The sequence below is a fragment of the Fukomys damarensis genome, unplaced genomic scaffold, assembly GCF_012274545.1.
Source record: "Fukomys damarensis isolate Sample0158 unplaced genomic scaffold, DMR_v1.0_HiC HiC_scaffold_5, whole genome shotgun sequence".
Taxonomy (NCBI): domain Eukaryota; kingdom Metazoa; phylum Chordata; class Mammalia; order Rodentia; family Bathyergidae; genus Fukomys; species Fukomys damarensis.
In genome coordinates, this window is record NW_022900917.1 from 67796582 (window position 1) to 67814569 (window position 17988).

Below are 17988 nucleotides of genomic sequence, written 5' to 3' on the forward strand. Positions count from 1 at the left end.
TTTTTTTTGTACTAGAGATCGAACTCGGGTCCTTGCGCTTGCAAGGCAGGCAGCGGAACCACTGAGCTAAATCCCTGGCCCCACATGTTATATATTTAAAATAGTGATATAAACCGTATAAAATCAGGACCTGAGAATAATAGCATTGGGTGTCACCCTCTGCTGGTGGCCAGTATTTTGGTTCATTCCCTTCATTTTTCAGGTCCCTGGTAGTACTCTTTTCTGGCAAATGACTGCCTTGAACATTTGATGAAAGTTGTGCCCCCCTTTTCCAGACCTGTATACATTCTCAGAAGACACATGCTTCTGTTGAGAGTGAGGGGCCCTGCTGGAGACCCCTCCTCCCCAGTCAGGCCCTCTGGAGGGTGTGGGGGGGGGTAACCTCAGGTTAGGAAGCCCTGCTGCTCAGATGCTGCCTGTAAACACAGCTGAGTCAAAGGTCAGTTTTTTGTCCTTTTCTAGGTGCCACGACAGAAGCAGAGTGGGTTCCTCTGGAGCTGTGCTTTGGAATTCCGCTGTTCAGTTCTGAATTAAACCACAAAGTTTGTAAGAAAATTGCTACTCACAGCCTTTGCAGAAAAGAGAGGTGCGGACTCATACTCACTGCCATCTTTTTGTCTCCTTGGTTTTAAGCTGTCAGTGAATAGTTACTTGGTCTTGCTTTCTTTTATCCTACACATCAACACAGTTATTTCCTTATGTGTCTTTGTTAATTGAGTAAAGAATGCTAATTTAAAGGTTTTGCTGTATTTTTAAAATTAAATTTCAGAAATTAGTCGCAACAAATATTTTAGGGTCATATTTTGTTTAATTACATGTACTTAGTTACCCAGGTTTGGTGAGGGTGTGAAAATGGGTGTGCCTATGGGGAATGTGGACCTAGTTTTAAACACTGATAATTATCCTGCCCCACCCGCTTTGTGGTACTTGGGATTGAACTCAGGGCCTTTATATCCCCAACCTTTTTTAGTTTTTGAGACATGGTCTCACTAAGTTGCCCAGGCTGGGCTTGAATTTATGATCCTTCTGCCTCAGTCTCCCAGAGTGCTGGGATTACAGGTGGGTCTGCACCACTGTGCAAGCTTTCTCTTTCACCCAGAACCCACATTATACTAATAATATGTATGTCTTGTGGTGGATTATGGTGACTCTTTATATAAAAATTTCTGTACTTTCTACCTTTTCTAAAATGAGCATGTGTTGCTTTTCAGAGGACACCCAGGTTTTATCTCATATTGCATTCTGGTCCTTGGGGTGGCTGTTAAGAAGCAGTGCTGGAAAGGTTCTGAGGCTGTGGGAGAAGTCACTGTCTCCTGTGGTCATCAGGGTGGCTCGAAGGGCTGATGATCCACGAGTCTCCTGGGCATTTTACTTAGGAAGACAAAGTCAGATAACAAACAATTCACATGAGTGACTTAGCATACCTTCTGTCAGAAAAGTAAAGGTGACCATTTGAACAACTGTCCTCTGGAAATGAAATAACGTATAAGTCAAAAGTGGAAATATTGTAAAACTATTAAGATTGCCACTATCATTTTTACTGATTTATGTATGGGGGTTCTTTTGTGTTAAATCTGTCAGTTTTTCTCAGGTTATCTTTAAAAATTGCTTCGGAAATTTGAAGTTTGCGTCATAGTTCCCATCCCTCGGAGTGCCTTAATCTTTATTTTAAAAGTTTTATTCAGCCTGGCGTGGTGGTACATGCATGTAAATGAGAGTTCAAGGCCAGTCTGGGCTACATAGTGAGTTCAGGGCCAGCCTGAACTACAAAGGGAGACCCTGCCTCAAAAAAGCAAAAAACAAACAAACAAAAAAGTTTTGTTCATTTAACCTTAGTATTTATTAGCAGTTTAAATGTCTTTTTGAAATGATAACTTCAGTTTTGGTTTGTATGTTGCATTATATTTGATAAGTGCCTTTTTGTATACTGTTAACTACCTTTTAAAACAAGCACATATTTTATTAATACAAAGAATTGAAATTATTTCTTAAAATTTACCTGATGAATCAGAACATATATATTCACATAAATGCATTTAAATTGCTAAAACTGAGGTCTTGTGAGATATTAGTTCTTGCCATTACCTTTAATTATTTTTCCCTTTTTTCAGCCTTCAAAACCTCCTACATTCCAGTAGAAAACTCTCTCTACAAGTCCTTAATTTTGTTCACTCATTCCAGGTAACAAAGATTTAAACTCCAAATTGTTTGTGTAGAGCTTAATAGTCTTTGAAGCACTTCCAGGGTTTTGCGTCTCCACAGCAGTTAAGATGTGAAATAGTCATTGTTTTTACTTTATAAATGAAAACTTGTGTGATTCAAGATGTGAAGCGACTTGCACCTTCCCTAATCAGGTCTTTAGAGACCGAAGCTGGAGCTCTTTTTCCAGTGTCAAAGCATCATTCAGCAGGACTGTGTTAGCGCCTGCAGGGCCGAGCACCGTGCTGGGTGCTGGGTCATGGCTGTCGTCCATCTCTGTGAGTAATTGCAGTGAACCCTCTCACAGCAGCCAGTGCTGTGGACAAAGCGAAGGAAGAGTAATCAGCCCTTGATTTATAGATAATTTTTCAGACAGAATGGGAGATTTGTATTCAGAATATCTCATTCAATATTATGAATTCAAATTTTGGAGTTTTATTCCTTTCATTCATTCATTCATTCACCAGTAAATCCAGGTGCTAGGGAAACAGTGTTGTGCAAGTGATAACAGATTTCATTAATACTTTGAAAGAGCCAGACTGTGATGTGCTCTGAAGGTGGACCTACTTCAGTAGCTGAGAGACAATATATGAGCTGAAATATGTAGGATAGAAGAGTGTTCTGAGCAGGACTTAGCGGGTACAAAGGTCCTGGGTCAGGAGAGTGCTCAGAGCGCAAGAAGCAAAAAGAAGGCAAAGGTGGCAGAAACCTCTGAGAGGGGAGAAGGGCCAGGGAATGGGGTGACAGGCAGCGTCTTCTGGAGTGTGTTAAAGGATTTGCATCTTATGTTGCATGTTAAATGGGGAGAGACCTTGCTTCTGATTGTTTTAAAATACGAATTAATGTCTGAAGAGTAGACTTAAAAGGTATGAGGGCAGAAGCACTTGATTGAGATGTTGGCAGTTGCTCAGCCTTTTCACCTTTGCATACAAATTGTGCATGTATCCCTAATAAAGATTTGTTTATTACATGTACAGTACATACTATTGTACCAGTAAATTGTTATAAAAATACACAAAATATTTTATAAAGATGTAATAAGTAGATGGAGAGTTTCTAAAATTCTCTCAATATTCAGTGCACTTTGGAGACCATTGGTCTTGGCAGTGGTGAATGTATAAACTAATTTGGGCTGTGTTCTGGAGATGGACTGGTAAAACTTGAAGAATTCAATGCGAGGAAAAGATTGAGGATGTGGAGGAAAGGAAGAATCAAGAACAATCCCCACCTTCTTCAGCACTGGGAATTGAACCGAGAGCCTTCCCACTGAGCTATATCCCCAACCCTTTTAAAAATTTTTTTGGTACAGAGTTTTGCTAAGTTACCCAGGCTGTGTTTGAACTCATGACCCTCCTGCCTCCACCACCCAGTCTGGTGGGATTACAGACTTGCACCACTGTGCCCAGCTTTTCTCATTCTTGATTAGCCAGCTCTGTGCAGTAGGGACAGCTGGGGAAGGAGAGGTGGGGTTCAGTTATGGATGGGTTCTGTGTGGAATGCCTGGGAGCAGAGGTCAGTGATATGGCTGCTGGAGCCTGAAGTTAGGAGGTGGCTGCTAAATGAAGGAATCTCTTTTGGTACCTAGTGTTGTCACAGGTGTTTTAAGAGGTGGCCTCCTGTTAGGAAATACTTGGAGGTAGATCCATTCTTAGAAGAATTAACCTTTTCTTATCCCATTGTCTCTTAGTCTGTTCTATTCATTTCAAAGCACTTCTTATAGTCTCATTTATATTCTCATTTTTGCATATATTACTGTCTGTCATTGATGATTTGGGGCTTGTGAGAGAGATCTTTGTATTTCCCGTAGTGCTTTGCATTCAGTGGACATTCTCAAGTAATCAGGCCCATATTTCTCACAAATTACTTTAAGTAGTTTTGGTTTGGCTAAGTGGTTTAATAAAATCGAATGTTCCATATTTTGTTTCTTGATCTTGTAGGAAGGTGCTTCAACACTGGATATTCACACAGAGACCAGCTTTTCAAGTTTGCTTTCACAGTCATCTTACGCTGATACAGGAGTTCCACTTCCTGCGAAAAACTTAATATTTAAAGATGGCATCTTGTCAGAATGGAGTGGACGGTCACCTTCCTCACTTCGTATTGCTAATCTCCATTTGCAATAATTTGATTACACCATTTGTTGCTCTCACATTCTGCCTTTTTCCTTTCTTAATGTTAGCTTTATGGTGTCAACCACTAGAAAGCCTCTTGCTGCTGCAGTGCAATTCTTGCTTCACTGATACTGAGTTTGGGGAACATGTTAATGTTTTCTGGGGTGTGTTCATTATTGCACATCTTACTGCAACAAGTGCTTTTTAGCAGCCAGCACTGTATTTTTTACCTTGAGACAATCTGCATTTCTTTTATAAAACTGAAAATATCCTTTATAGGCTTTATGATGACTGTTATGTTTATAAGCAGTCACTATGAATATTGCAATGGTGATTTTATATGTTAGTTTATTAGACATAAATCTTGTTTAATTTTATATTTTGTTACCTACGCTTTAGGGGATCAAGGGAAGAGATGGAATCCTTCCTGTAGAAAGGCTTCTTGGTAGTGAAACTGTAAAACAGTGAACATCTAGTATTAAAGGATAATGTGATAGGGCATTAAGAGTTTTGTTGGATGTCTGTAAATTATGTATATCAATCACACATTGTGGAAGGTCTGTAAATCAGCATAGTCATGTGTATCTTAACCTAGATTTATAAAGTCTGCACTCAGACTATGATTATTCATTGATATCTCCTGAGATAAGCTTTGGAAAACATTCTATTTTTAGATAGTGTTTATATGTGGACTTCTGTTGTCACTCACTCTGGGCTTTATATTTTCATAGAGTCTTTATGGGAAAATAGAACTTATTCTCCACTCGTAGCTGAGGCTGCTGCATGTTTTCACCCCGATTTATTTTTTTGTTTTTGTTTGGTAGCTTTACCAGTAAATTGTTACAGAAGTTGCGTTTGATCTTTCCAAACCAAGGATTGTGATTTTAAATTAGAGTTACATATTAAAGCATTAAGGCTGTGTCATCTTCAGATCAAAATACTTTGATAAACCTCCTTTGGAAACATATTCTTAAGCAGTGTGGATCTTAAATTTATGTTAATAGTTTTGGAGGAAGTATGGAAGATGAATAATTTCAAAGTGTTTCTTGAGTCACTGATTCTTTTAATATCTCAAATGTTAATTATAATAATTGAAGTCACTTTTTAAACTTATCAGATTACTTTCCTTGGGAAGTTTGCGCAGCAATATAGTTTAGCTCTTCTTGTAGGGTAATGGTTTGCTAGTTTAAAACTGTAACCAAACTAACTGGTCAAACAACATATATCCAAAACACTTAAAACATTAGAAAATTTGGGAATGTTATAACCTAACATTTTGTGAGAATTTTTGTTATTTATAGAATTGATATTTGTGTCTTTAACATATTTCTGGAAATGTATGCCTTTCTTAAACCTATTAACATAACCATGCATTTAATACCATGGCCTATCTGTCGAACTGAATACTTTGGTCCAGGTTGCCTGCGGTACAGTCAGTACTGGGTGAGGGGTAAATGCGATAACGTTTAGTTTTCTGCTTTTGTTTTATATGAGGTAGAAACCATATGTATGTTATGTGTGTCTATAAAAGGAAAAGTACGTATTAATATTAAAACAGTTTCTTATGACTGTGAATCACTCATTTTTTCCAGTAATCTATACTGTACATTCCTAGTGCTATTAGCTATGCATGTATGGAACTTTTACGATTTTTCAGCTGAAAGTTATAAGTATTCCTTTTGATCAGGGCTCTTTAATTTCATTATGCTTTTTTGAGTTAACTGTAGTTTATTTATTATATTAACCATCTAAGCCAATTGTCATTACAAATATACTAATAAAGAATCTAACATTTGTAGTTGGCAGTGAACTCAGTTGTTGGTGAGTTTAAAGCTTAAAATATGGGAGTGATTTGCTGCTATATTTCCTTTGAGAGAAAATAGAGGAAGAAACAGGACAGAGTAATGATCATGAACTTCAGGACAAGTACTAAAAAGACCTGGGGTCAGCTCTGGTTTCTGATGCTCCATGAGGAAAGAGTACTCACACTCACCTGATTCTCAGCTGAAGACCTCTTATTCTCTCAAGGAGGAAAGGATTTATGTTTTTTGGGTTTTTTTTTCTTTAGCAAAATGTCAAATGCTGATGTTCGTGCTTTGCTTTTTTAATGTGTCTGTTTCATTTGTACATTAACTCATGTAAAGCTGCATCTCTTAAGTTTTACAAGCTTTGAGCCAGTTCATCAAAAATGTAAATGTAAAATGTAGACAATGTTATTTGCCAAAGAAGATTCTTGGAAAATGTACACATTTTTTGCAGATGTTTAATTTCATTTGGCTCCTCTCCCCCGCCACCCCACTGTAGTTTAAACCATGGCAGACATTCTTTAGACATATGAAAAAAAGGAATAGATAAGAGTATAGAATTGAATAGGGATACAATTTCACCTCTGAAATGGTTATCTAAAGAAGTGTGCGTCTTCGTATCATTTAAGAAATATAATTATCTGATTTCCTTATCTTTTTAAAACATGTAACCAGATGATTTTGTGTTTGTTTTTTTGGGGGGAGAATCTTGTTTTACTTGGTGTTTTGCTTTCTCTGCCATTCATATTTCCTTTTTGTGTTCAGTGTTTCCAATACAGTTTGTATTAAACATTTTAAAATATCAAAACTGTAACAGTACAGTGGATTATTTTCTGTTACGATGTTAACATTATACAATGAAATGTATAAAGTGTTGTCAATTTGATTATTGACATATAATATGTTTACAAATAAACTGTGGTGTTGATCAAGTTGCTGTAAAGATTTATTATGGTCTTTTGAATGTTCCTTTCCTAGTTTTAAATACAGCTACACTTTTAGTGCTGTGGCTTTTCTGTACTTTTCTAAATAACTTAAATTTTGTACTAATTTTGTGTAGGTAAGTTTCAAAGATCAGAGATATTCTGTTTCTGTAATTGACAACTAATATTCTCACCTTTTAAAAGCAGTGGCCCATCTGTCAAAATTCAGAAATTAATTTTGGACGCAGTATTATTTACTAAACTGCAGACATTATCAGGCTTTTGCCAATTTCTCCACTTAACATCTTGTGTTCCAGGACCTGAGCACATCGGGCTTGCTTAGTTCTCCATGCCTCTGTGACAGTCTCTCATGACCATGACACTGTGAAGAGTACAGGCAAGTTAGATTCCTAGGCTGTTCCTCAGTGTGAGTTTTCCTTACTATAGACTGAGAGAGGTGTGCCTTCTCAGTGTATGTATCGCGGGTTCATGATGTTAACGTGTTACCACGATGTTCTGTCATTTGTTGACATGGTATCTCCTGGGTTTCACCCCTGTAAATTGTCCCTCTTCCCCCTTTATTCTCTTTCGTCACTAAATCAGGCCCACATTCAAGGGGAGGAATGTTTAGCTCTGCTTCCTGGAGGAGTGAGTATGTGCATTTAGAATTCTTCTTTAAAGAAAATGTGTTCTTTTCTCCCACTTTAAAATTTATTTGATCATTTGTATTAGTGGAACTCCTTACTTTTTATCCTTTGGTTTAAAATGCAGTGCTGTTGCCATTTAATTTGTTGTGCCAATTGTTTGAGCTTTTGCCTTTGCGAGTTCTTTGATGTCCCCAAATTTTTTTAAGATCATCTTCCTTTGTTATAACTGTCTCAGCAAAAAAAATCATGCTACGAAAATGTGCAAATTAAAGGAGTCTTTTATAGATGGTGACCAAAAGGGTGAGCTCCCCACTCTTAACTCCCTTTGGTACCAATCAAGTGGGGAAGCCCAGTGTTTAAGGGGGAAAACCACACAATAGAATGTCATGATCTCATCTTTGAGCAAGCACAGGGGTACAGAAGCAGATTGCAAGTTAGATTAAAATCCAATTTTGGGGATCTGGCTGGAAATGCTTATCCTTATGGTTAGGGCTGTAGTATAACATGTCCTGTCCTTTGTTCTTAACCACAAGACAAGATACGTCCTTTTCTTTTATCTCAACCACAAAGTAAACTATGTGCTGGTTAACTAATCATTGAACAAGCAGTCTAGGGAGGAAAAGGGGTAAAGTGCAGGCACAGGCTATGGGGGAGGGTTCTGGTTAACTTGCTTACTTCACCTACTTTTGGAATTAGCCATAGAATGAGCCATTTCTCTAAGGACCTGGTTCTTTTTATTGGAGAATGGTATTTAGCAGGTATCCTCAGAGGGTATGCTTTATGCTTTTGGAGGATCATAGCTTCTAAGCCTCTTCAGTGGTTGACCAAGGAGATAACTTAGCCACTATATAATTATTTCAAGATCTGTCTGTATAAGTTAAATCATGAGATTATGCTGACTAGTATCTTTAGGTTCATTCTGCCTTTGCTTATTTGTAGCTCCTTTTCTTTCCTTTTTCCTTTCCTTTTTTGGTACCAGGGATTGAACTCTGGATCTTGTACTTTAGAGGCAGGTGTCAAGCTAAATCCCCTGTAGCTTCTTTCTTGACAGTGAGAAGTTTGGCTCCTTTTAGCCAGTTTATATACTGTTACGGCTTGTGATTAGATGTCCCTCCAAAGTCTCATGCTTTTTCATAGAGTGTGATTGATTTATGATTGGCTTAGGCCCGAGCGCACTAGGATTAAGGGTGTGAGTGTCTGTAACCTGAATAAGATGAAAGGGGCAGAAGGCCACTGTTGAGGGTCCTTGTTGCTTTTTTTGTTGTTGCTTCCACCTCCCCTATGAACTGTTGCCCCTCTACCACCCTGCCTTAGGATCAATTATGGACTGAAACTTCTGTGAGCTATAAGCCAGATAAAACTTTGAGTGTGGGGTATTTTGTCTCAGCAATGAGAGAGAAGTAACTAAGACAGAAATTTGGTATCAGCAAGTAGGGTCCTTGCTGTGACATTACCTGGCCATGTGGCTCAAGAGCCTTTGGAACTGGCTTGTGGGAAGGGAAAGAGGAAAGATCCAGAGATGTCAGCTACAGAAGTAGAGCTGGAATGCCTTGGGCTGTTCTGTATAGGAGATTCTGGTCAGAGCTCAGAAGACCGGAAAGCCAGTAAAGACCAGGCATGAGAGGTTTCTATTGGGAAAAAGGACTGCATTGGCTGCTGACTCCAGACAGTGTATGTTATGGCTTGGCAGAAAGTTTGTCTGCATTTTGCTCATGTCCAGAGACTGCCTGAGACTGAGATTAAGGGTGGTGGACTAATGAGGTTGTGGTAATGATTGCTATTTTCATCTTTTAGCTAGATTTATGTTGAGACTCAAGAGCAAAGAGCCTAGCACAATGATACAAAATGTTTTGACTCCACTCTTTGAAGCCTCAAAATTTCGAAAGTGGGAGACTTTGCTTTGAGAAGAAAGCCTCAGAGCACCATGTTCCAGAATGGTGGCCACTTAAAGAATTTGTTCCTCGGAATTGGATTCAGAGTGCTCCAGCGATCCAGGCACTCAGTCCCTACAGTCAAGAGAGAGGGAATACTATCTACTGCTCCAGCTGGCAGTGCACTTGGCATCATCCACAGGGTGCTGTGTTAGGTGCCAGCAGTCATGGGTCAGGAAGGCTTCCCCCTAGATTTCAGAGGAAGGCCTGGGAGGCCAGGCAGGGTGTCCCTAAGAGCGCAGCGTGTGAGCTGTGAGTGTGAAGCTGAAGGTGCAGTGGAGACCCCAGAAGTTTGACAGGCCAGGAGCATGGATCATCTAAGGAAAGCTGCAAGGAGGGAGCAGGGCCTGCCCAAGAGAAACTATGGGAGCTACAGCCAACAGCAGTGCTGTAGGGGCAGAGCCACCAATGCACTTTGGAGTTCACAGCTTAAGCCACGGGATGCTAGAAATAAAACTGTGTGACTTAATGTTTGCCCTGCTGGTTTTTGGATTTGGCTTTGTTCTTATTCCTTTGTATTCTATCCCCCTTTTGTAACTGTTGGAATAGAAATGTCTATCCTGTTTCACTGAATGTTGGAAGTTTTTAACTTTCCCTTTGCATCAGGCTTGCAGCTAAGAGTTTGCCTTAAATCCCAGAGACGACTTTGGACTTAGACTTATGCTTATTTAATATACTTAAAAAGTGGGTCTAGAATACATAACTTGTATTCTAACTTGTACCCATCGTGAGCAGGTTGATCAAATACAGTGTTTAGTGCTTTTCCTGGTGGGGAGGGTCTTTAGCTTTACATCATCTGGTCAAAACACCTTTTTTTTTGGTACCTCGGATAGAACTCGGGACCAAAACATCATTTTTTAAAGTAATTACCTTGGTTCCTTATATTTCCACTCTCTTCATTGAGGTAGGTCACACATTTGCAAAACAGATTCATTGGTCACAGACTGTGTTCTTTTAGGTCTTCCCCAACAATTGCTTTTATTTATTCATATAGTAATATGCACTCTGGGTGGGCTTTGATCATCCACACCCCAGGACAGAACAGTGTATCGCCTTACAGACTTCCTTCAGACCACACCCACCTCCTGAGAATCACTTACCTGTTTTTCCATTCTATAATTCTGGCTTTTCCAGAATATATAAATGGTAGAATAGTAAGACTTGTAGCCTTTTGAGTGTGACCTCTTTCTTATCAGAGTGTATTTTAAATTCATCCATATTACATGAGTCGGTAGCTTGTTCCTTTGTATTGTGGAGTTCTCCAACCTGTGTGTCTAGGATGTTTCAAGGTTTATCATTTGACATTCATATGTAGATTTTTGTAATTTATTTTGCTTGGGTAAATACCTCAGAGTGTGGTTGCTGTGTCATTTGGAAGCATATTGTATATTTGTAAGAAACTGCTGAACTGTTCTCCAGAGTGACTATCATTTTGCTTCTCATCAGCAGTGAATGAGAATTCCTGTTATATTGTTATCTTGTCATTAAAATATTCATTTCCACAGTGAAAAATGATGTTGAGTGACTTTTCATATACTTATTTGCTATTCATATATTTTCTTTGAAATTGATCAGATCTTTTGCCCATATTTTAAAAATTTGGTTTTTGATATTTAGGAATTCAGTATGTTCTGAATATGAGACTTATTGGGTATTTGTTTTGCCAATATTTTCTCCAGTCTAGATTGTCTTTTCATTCTCTTAATTCTCAGGGATTAATAGTAATATGGTAGTAATATATATATGTAGTAATATGGTGTCTTCTAAAGAGTATTTTAAATTTTGATTTAAATCCAGTTTATTACTTTTTTAAATGGGTGTTCTTTTTATACTGTTTTTTAAAACTCATCACCAAACTCAAGGTCATGCAGATTTCCTGTTCTGTGAAACTCTTACAGTTTTATGTTTAGGTCTTTGATCATTTTGAGCCAATTTTTGTATATCCAGTGAAGTATGTGTTGAGATTTTTTTCTGCATATGGCATCCAGTTGACATGGCACTGCTTCTTGAAAAGGCTGTCCCGCTTCACTGAATTGTCTTTACATCATTATCAAAGCTCACTTGACAATCTGTAGAGACAAAGCAGTCTGGTGGTTGCCTCGGTGTGAGTGGGAAGTGACAGGAGATAGGGCATAGAACATAACTTGGAGTGATGGACATTTCCTACAGTTGGATTGTGATGGTATCCACCTCTAAATTTACCCAGAATCATTGCACTATACATGAAAAATTTATCCTGGTATAGCTTGTATTTAGATGTCCCCCCAAAGCCTGATGAGGTCCTAGGTAGGGCTTTTCAGAGGTGTATGTGATTCTGGGATCAAGTGTGTTATGGTGGGATTTGAGGATGGTGAGATTGATAAATGAGTCCACTGATAGGTTTGGCATAGTCTGGGTGTGGATAATGGGAAAGCCCACCCTGCGTATGGATGGTGCCACCCAAAGGACGGGTAGCCTGGATGGAGTATAAGGGAAGAAAGAGCAGCTGTTGTTGCTTCTTGCTGCTGCTTCTGTTGATGCTGTTTGGCTTTTGCTGCCTCCTGCCTTCTCTGTAGTGCCACTTTGCTGTGCCACCCTGCCTGGGAGACAGCTGATTTTGGACTGAAACCTCTACAAACTGAGCCAAAATAAACCTTTCCTCCTTTAACTTTGAGTGTTGGTTATTTTTTCCAGCAATGAGAAAAGTGACTAAGACATATGTAAATTATACTTAAATAAAACTGTTTTAAGGATCAGTTAACAGTATTTATGTGGGTCCACTTCTGGGCTCCTAGCTTGATTGCACTGACCAGTTTCTGTCCCTTTTTCAAGGCCACATGAAATTGGGTAGTGTGAATTCTCAACTTTATTCTTTTTCAGAATAGATTTTGGCTCTTTTAGTCCCTTTGTCTTTCCATATAAGTTATAGAATCAGCTTGTATATATGTAGAAGCTTGCAAGGATTTTGATCAAAGTTGTATTAAATTTATTCTTACAGATATCTGCATTTGTTTATAATTTCTGTGATTTGTCACTGTTTTTTTAGGTTTCAGCATACATAGCCTGCGCATCTTTTGTTCAGTTTACACTTAAGTACTTCATTTTTTGTATGTTATTGGAAATGTTTTTTAAAATTTCAAATTGAAATAGGTTATTGCTTATACTTAGGAGTATAATTATCACTCACTAATGGAGCTTCTGTATCTTGGGGATTTTCTGCATAGTCCTTTTGCTGTGAATGAAACATTGTATCCTTCCTTTCCAATCTACATGTGTTTTATTCTTTTCTTACCCTATTACACTAGCTAGTACTGCCAGGACAGTACTGAAGAGGAGCTATGAGAACAGACATCTACCAGTAAGTAGGCTTTTTTTTTGTTCCAGGGATTGAACTCTGGACTTTGCACTTCTGAGGCAAGTGGTGACATCACTGAGCTAAATTCCCAGCCCAAAGGGCTTTTAAAAACTAGACAACCTTTAGTTAGGAGGCTCCCTTCTAATTCTGATTGACAAGAGCTTATGAATAGGTGTTGAATTTTGTCAAATTCTTTCACTGTATACAGTGAAATGATCATACAGATTTTTCTATAGTCTATTAACATTGTAAATTTAATTGTGGCACCAGGACTTGAACCTAGGCATTCTTACTAGGTGATCATTACACATTGATTAATTTTTGAATCTCGAATCAGCCTTGCATTTTTGGTATGAACCCTACCTGTTCATGATGGATCGTTGTTTCTATATATTTCTATATATTCTATATATATGCTAATATATATTTCTATATATTATTTCTGAATACTGAAGGTGTTTTTTTTTTGGTCAATATTCATGAGGGATACTGGTCTGTAGTTTTCTTGTGATATCTTGATGTATTTTGGGTAATAAGGCAGTTCTGGCCTTACAAGTTGGAAATTGTCCCCACTTCTACATTCTGAGAGAGAGATGAGCTTAAGTATGGTTCCTTGACACATCACTACCAGCTTGAATTACTGCTAGCACAGCCACGACTGTCCTATCAGGTGACTTGAACCACTGGTTTTACAAACATATCTAATCACTTACTGGTCTTTTCACAATAAAATTAAATCAGAGTCACCCAGCAATGGGACATACAAATTAGAGTTATGATTTGAATGTGCTGAATATTGGTATAACTTACTAATTAAACCATCTGGATGCAAATTTGGTTCTAACTGGACCTATATTTCTTCCTTGTAACAGTATACTTAATAGAATTTGCTTAGTGAAATCAGCTGGATCCAACCTTCTTGGAAGGTTTTAAGGTAGGAATTAAATTTCTTTAGTAGACAGAACTATTTATTCTTGAGTATTAGTAGTTTGTAACTTTCAAGGAATTGGTCCATCTCATCTAAATCATTAATTTATGTGCATTTATTTTTCATAGTATCCTCTTATCGTCCTTTTATTCAGTTTAATCAGAAAAAGGAAAAAGATGAGAGAAGTGGTGCATGCCGCTTGGGAGGCTGAGGCAGGTGGATCGCTGTGAGTTCGAGACCAGCATAGGCTACATAGTGAGTTCCAGGTCAGTCTCAACTATACAGTGAGACCCTGTCTCAAAAAACAAAAAACAAACCAAAAAAAAAAGTGTCTGGGAGTAGTTCAGAACAGATGAAAAATAGGAATCCAGAGATACAAGGACCCCAATGCATATCAATAATGAATTCAGAAAATGATTGAATTATATTATCAAAGTACTTAGTGACTGTTGGCCTAGAATTATGAATCCAGCAAAACCCTATGAAGAATGAGGTGAAGATGATTAGCCACAGAAATGGCTAGAAATAAATTGGATTATGCATGATAAATAAAAAGGTACCACCAAGATACAACTTCCAAACAAGTAGGAGGGAAGAAATGAAATGAGGAAATAAAAAAAAAATTGTGTGTGTGTGTGTGTGTGTGTGTGTGGTGTGTGAAGGGGTGAGTTAAAAACAGGACAAGTGGAAAGCAAAAAGTAATATGGTAAAAATTCAAATAGTTATGAAATTGCAATAAACTTAAGTTTTTGAAAAAAGATTGTTAGGTTGAATTCTACCTCTCATGGTCCCTACAAATCTCTTAACTTGTAGGTTATACGAGTCACTGGTAAAACCTAAAAAGTGAAAAATTACAAGTGATACACAAACAGCTCCCACCTTACAATGGTTTGTTTAATTCAGGATTTTCACCTTATGGTGGCCCTAAAGTGATACCCATTCAGTAGAAACCGTATTTTTGTCTTTTCTTGAGCTAACAATATATGTTGTGGTCCTTACTTGCTGGGTAGGGATGGCCCCAGCACCCCATCAGTCAGGGAGATTACAGAGGAAAGCGGTTGATAATCCCCGGTGTGTTGTGTTGCTAAGCCAGGGTGTTCCGTAGGAAGGGTGTATTCAATGCATATTTTCCGTTTGTCATGGATGGTTATATTGGAACATAATCCCATTATAAGTTGAGGAGATAGAGGAACTAGGTATCAAAATACAAATGGTGATAAAAACATACAGCGAATATTATTTTTTAAAATTGTATTAGTGTTATGGCTGGTGTTTAGATGTCCCTCCAAAGCCTCATGCTCTCCAGGGGTGGCTGAATCTGGGGTGCGAGACTGATTCATGGTGCGGGGATAGGCCCAAGGGCACCAGGATTAAGGTGTGAGTGCTGCCCACCCTAAGTCTGAGTAAGATAGGGAGCATGGAGATGCTGTGTAGGTCTCTTGTTGCTTTTGCCACTGCGTGGGTGCCATGAACTGTTGCCCTGGTGCTGCCCTGCCTTGCAGCCAGCTGATTATGGACTGAAACCTCTACTAACTGTTCGCCAAGTAAACTTTTCCCCCTTTAGCTTTGGGTGTCAGGTATTTTGTCTCAGCAACTAGAGAAAAGTAACACAATCAGTAGACACATTGCCATCAATCCCCTCGAAAAACTACCCCCCCCAACATTGCCATCATTCTTGCTACTTTCTGAAATAGTTCTGGAAGTCCTCTTAGGAGGTGTGATAAAAAAATATGAACATGTAAGCTTAGATATTACATGGTTTCTCTTATATGAGAAATCCAGAGTAAAATAAACAGCAAAACAAAATAGTCCATCACCACCACTCTTAGGGCGCCCAGCATCCCGCGGCTCTGCTGGCCTTCAAGTCTCGCAGGGCCACCGACTGCTCAGAGCACCATCCCTAAGGTCGCTGCGCTTGCTTGGTGAGGACAGGACTCCGCCTGGCCCCCATGTTGAGTTTGCACTTTCTGGACAGTACTGAAGGCCAGGCCAGGCCCAGACAGCGGGATCCAGAACAGCTGCAGAACAGGAGCCACTTCCAAGGTGTTCACAAAAGACAGTGGGGGCACAACAGGAGACTGAAAAGAATCCACTAGAAGGTACACATACCCAGAACAGCTGCTGCTCAGGTGGATGGGTACAAAACCCCACCTATTTCCTGGACCATCCTGCCACAAGCAAAAGCCTGGAGTCCTTGATGGAGGGGCATCAAATAGTCTCCCAGAATGCAGATGCTGCTTTTGGGGGAGAAGCAGAAGCCAAATCTCTGTACCTCTGAGAGAGGGACCGTAAACCACACAGTCCCATGACAAAGGCACAGAAGCTCTTCAGAGATGTGATGAGGGAAACTTAGGAACATGGCTGCTATAGGAAGAGCCTGGGATAACCAGGAAATTGAAAAAGAGTACAAAAGTTACTGAAGAAATCTAAGAAATGGGGAGGTAGAGAAATGCTGTAAAAATAAAGTTTAGAATCAATATGAAGAAATACCCTTTGGACTCCAGATGCTAATGTGGAGCTGAAACAAGCTAATTTAAAACCAGCTGAAAGCCTTGCTTGCAGAAAGCCCCCGATTGAGCATTTGTCACTACCTGTGCCCCTTAGAGCTCACACTGGACTGAAGACATCATGAATATTGGGACTGGAAGAGAAGCTGTGTAAATGTAATGAACGTGGAAGAACCTGTGATTTTTCAGTCCTTTCAGAAGCATGCAAGGACAAAGACTAGAGAAACCCTATGAATATGATCAGTGTGGGAAATCCTACTCTGATCTTAGTGAAAGAACTCCCCTTAGAGAGACCTTTATATATAAGAAAAATCTGAAAGCCTCCAGCACACCTAACGATGTTCAGATCCATGAAAGAAATCACAATGCGGGAGAAACTCTATGTATGTGAGCAATGTGGAAAAGCTTTCAGTAGGCATCAACATTGTAAACATGAAAGAAATCACACTGAGGAGAAACCCTATGTATGTAAACAGTGTGGGAAAGCTTTTAGTACACAAGATATTTGTAAACAGCATGAAAGAACTCACACAGGGGAGAAGCCCTATGTATGTAAGCAATGTGGGAATGCTCTCAGTACACATGTATAATCAAATACAAGACAAATCTCACCGGGGAGAAACTATATTATGTAAGCCCATTTTGAAAATCCTGTGAAAATTTCTTACATAATAGAGTGATACAATTACTCCTGTGGGAGTAATATAAAAAGCTTAAGGTCAATATTTCTCCATAAAATTTCCAAAAATAAAACTCTAGATAGAGATCCTAGAGCACATACATTATTTGCTTTTCATTAAGTCACTTAAATATCTGAATTATGTATATCTGTAGTGTTTAATATAAAGATACTGAGTTGACAGATATTTTTGTGTATCTTTGAGTTTAATACGTGTCTTAAGCACGGTGAATTAAAATGTATTTTTTTACTTTCAAGTAGAGTTAATATTCGTGTAGTTTTTGTTTAGTCTTTACAATTTGAAGGTATAAGCCACTAAATTGTTAATTAGGATTTTGCCACTACTTTTGTTTTAAATTTTTGATGTGTATATTCTGTATTCTGTGTAACAAGATATTTTAAAGTTTGCCTTATTTTATATTAAGATAAATATTTTCAGAACTTGTGAACATGTTTTTGACAGCTGATTTGTTCTCACACAACTTGTACACGAGCATGTTGTTTCTCATATTGTGACAAGATATCTGCTTATATCCCATTATATATCATGTACCTAATTTTGCCTATTTTCTTTCATATTAAAGCTAATATTATTTATAAATTTTAGAAAGTAGGGAGATAACATCGTTCTGAAAGGGGAAGGGGATCAAGAGATGGAGGGAAGGGAGGGAAGGTGTAAGGGATGAAAAAGGACATGGGATGTGCTGTGTACATGTACCAACTCCACACAAGGAATGTAAACGTGTGGCAAACACACAAAGGGGAGGGGATCAAGATGTTGGTGGAGGGGGGAGGGAGAGAAGGAGAAGAGGATGAAAAAAGGAATTAAAATGTGTTACGTATATGGACCGAGTTCCCACAAAAGATGTAAGTGATGTGTACTACACACATGTACAAATAAAGTTTAAAAAATGCAGTGAATGC

The 17988-nt window shown here is 38.6% G+C and overlaps 1 protein-coding gene across 1 annotated transcript in view; it reads left to right on the top strand.

Annotated features, from left to right (window-relative positions):
• The window catches only part of Fam91a1 (family with sequence similarity 91 member A1), a 35903-nt gene extending 29398 nt beyond the window's left edge, over positions 1-6505 (top strand). Inside the window, exons 22-24 of the mRNA XM_033759239.1 lie at positions 463-586; positions 2112-2181; positions 4137-6505. Of these exons, the coding sequence (XP_033615130.1) occupies positions 463-586; positions 2112-2181; positions 4137-4322 (380 nt within the window). The 3' untranslated portion in view covers positions 4323-6505. The remainder of the gene's footprint in view (positions 1-462; positions 587-2111; positions 2182-4136) is intronic.
• The last annotated feature ends 11483 nt before the right edge of the window (positions 6506-17988 follow it).